This window comes from Aplysia californica, unplaced genomic scaffold (assembly GCF_000002075.1).
Source record: "Aplysia californica isolate F4 #8 unplaced genomic scaffold, AplCal3.0 scaffold00123, whole genome shotgun sequence".
NCBI classification, from domain to species: Eukaryota; Metazoa; Mollusca; class Gastropoda; order Aplysiida; family Aplysiidae; genus Aplysia; species Aplysia californica.
Genome location: NW_004797393.1, coordinates 1,237,320 through 1,239,083, shown reverse-complemented (window position 1 = coordinate 1,239,083; position 1,764 = coordinate 1,237,320). Strand labels below are relative to the sequence as shown.

At 41.7% G+C, this 1,764-nt stretch overlaps 1 protein-coding gene across 2 annotated transcripts in view; it reads left to right on the top strand.

Moving 5' to 3' along the window:
* LOC101862640 overlaps positions 1-1,708 on the top strand; it is a 21,200-nt gene extending 19,492 nt beyond the window's left edge. For both annotated transcript variants that reach the window (XM_035969180.1, XM_005096228.3), the window contains exon 6: positions 1,503-1,708. In XM_035969180.1, coding sequence (XP_035825073.1) covers positions 1,503-1,693 — 191 coding nt within the window. In that variant the 3' untranslated portion in view covers positions 1,694-1,708. The remainder of the gene's footprint in view (positions 1-1,502) is intronic.
* The last annotated feature ends 56 nt before the right edge of the window (positions 1,709-1,764 follow it).

Here is a 1,764-nt window from a genome sequence, read left to right as displayed (position 1 = left end):
TGTACATCCGAACCTGTTTAAGACGTCCACTAATTACCGAGGAGAAATGTTCTCATCTAAGATAGGTAGTCATCTTTGTGGCCGTCTAAGCACTTTTCTCCTCGGTCTTGAATAGGTATAGATAGATAGATAGATGTGTGTATATACTGTATTATTTTATTGTTTAAATGTAAATGTTTTACGCCCTCATCGACACAGTTTAGGTCATTTAGGGGGTGGGCTTCGACTTTACCTTCCAGAGCCAACACTGGTCAAGAAGGATACGATATTCCAGCAGAAAGACCGATATACTCGACAAAAATTCTCACCTCTTTTCTGGGGGACGTGGTGTATTTGGGTACTTCGAAATTTAAGTCTTCAATTCAGTAATTAGCTTACCAGACCGAGAAGTAAAGGAAATTACAGATCCAGATGGCTAGATCATTTGCAAGGGAAAAAGAAACCAGATGACACCTTAAATTACGAACCTAGACTGCGTCAATAATAATTATTTCGCGTTCCATATTATGCTCTGGTGAGGTTTGCTCCTTCTTTCCTATCAAACATCTATCTTCCTTATCTTTCCTCTTTCCTTTTGTGTATGTTACTCTCTTGTAACACATCTATTCTTCGCCACTTATATTATGATTTTATTGTGTTGCAAATGCCGTAAAACTCGCACTGAAACTAAAAACTCTTATGTTACCATATCTTTTTTTGCTGAAACTGTACTGACCGTACGGTTCTTGGTCTTTCTACAAACAGGTGGCGTCGTTAGCCTAGTTGTTAGGCTACCGGACTCGTAATCGTGAGATTGCGGGATCGGGTATTCGAGCCTCAGCTCGGTCCGAAGTTGTGTCCTTTGGAAAGTTACTTTACACGAATTCCCCTCTTGGCTGGGTCCTTTCAGAGATGGACGTTGAACTCGGGGGTCCCGCCTCTTAAATAACCTAAGTGTTGATAGGGCCATTAAACCTATACCATGGGTTTTCGTGGCCTAGAAGTTAAGGTGCTCGCCTCGAATCCGGATAGCGACGAAAAAAATGTCTTCTCTAAAATTGTCTCCTTTTATCTCCTTTCCTGCTCTCTAGCAATGTTCTGTCGTCTGCTTTTTTCTCCATTTTCTCTCCCCCCCCCCCCCTAATTCTCACCTCCTTTGTCCCCTCCTCTGGGCTCCTGACTCTTTCTGTAGCCTTTCTACAGCTACTCCTTGGCTCCTTTTTACTGCTATCTTTCAGCTACACCCCTGATCTTCTGGTAGAAAAGATTGGACAAGGGCGAAAAATCTCGGAGGTTCCGTGTGCAAGTTGCGCACGTTAAATATCCCTTGGTGGTCTAAAATTGCTAAGAGTAGGCTTTGGCCGCCACCGGCTAAAATTCAATATTTCCTACAAACTGAAAAGGTTTAATGTGTTCCCCATGCTCATGTGACTTTTTGCAGTTGCAGGCGCGTAAAACACTTACTAAAAAACAACAACAACAATAGCAAAAAACCTATACCATTTCTCCATTTTCACAAACAGACCGGTTAGCTGAGGAGAACAGGTCCCTACTGCGAGAGATTGAGACATTGAAGGACATAAACTGCAAGGACCTCCGCATGAGCAGTGACGTTTCCGAAATGTTGTGTGAGTATGCATTCTTGGAAGACTTTGGTACTTTTGTAATAGTAATAGTGCTTACACTTACACCTTTTGGAAGACTTGTATTTTAGTAATAGTGCTTACATCTTTTGTGTTGTTTTGTTCATTTGTTTGGTTGTTTGTTTGTCTGTTCGTTTTGTTG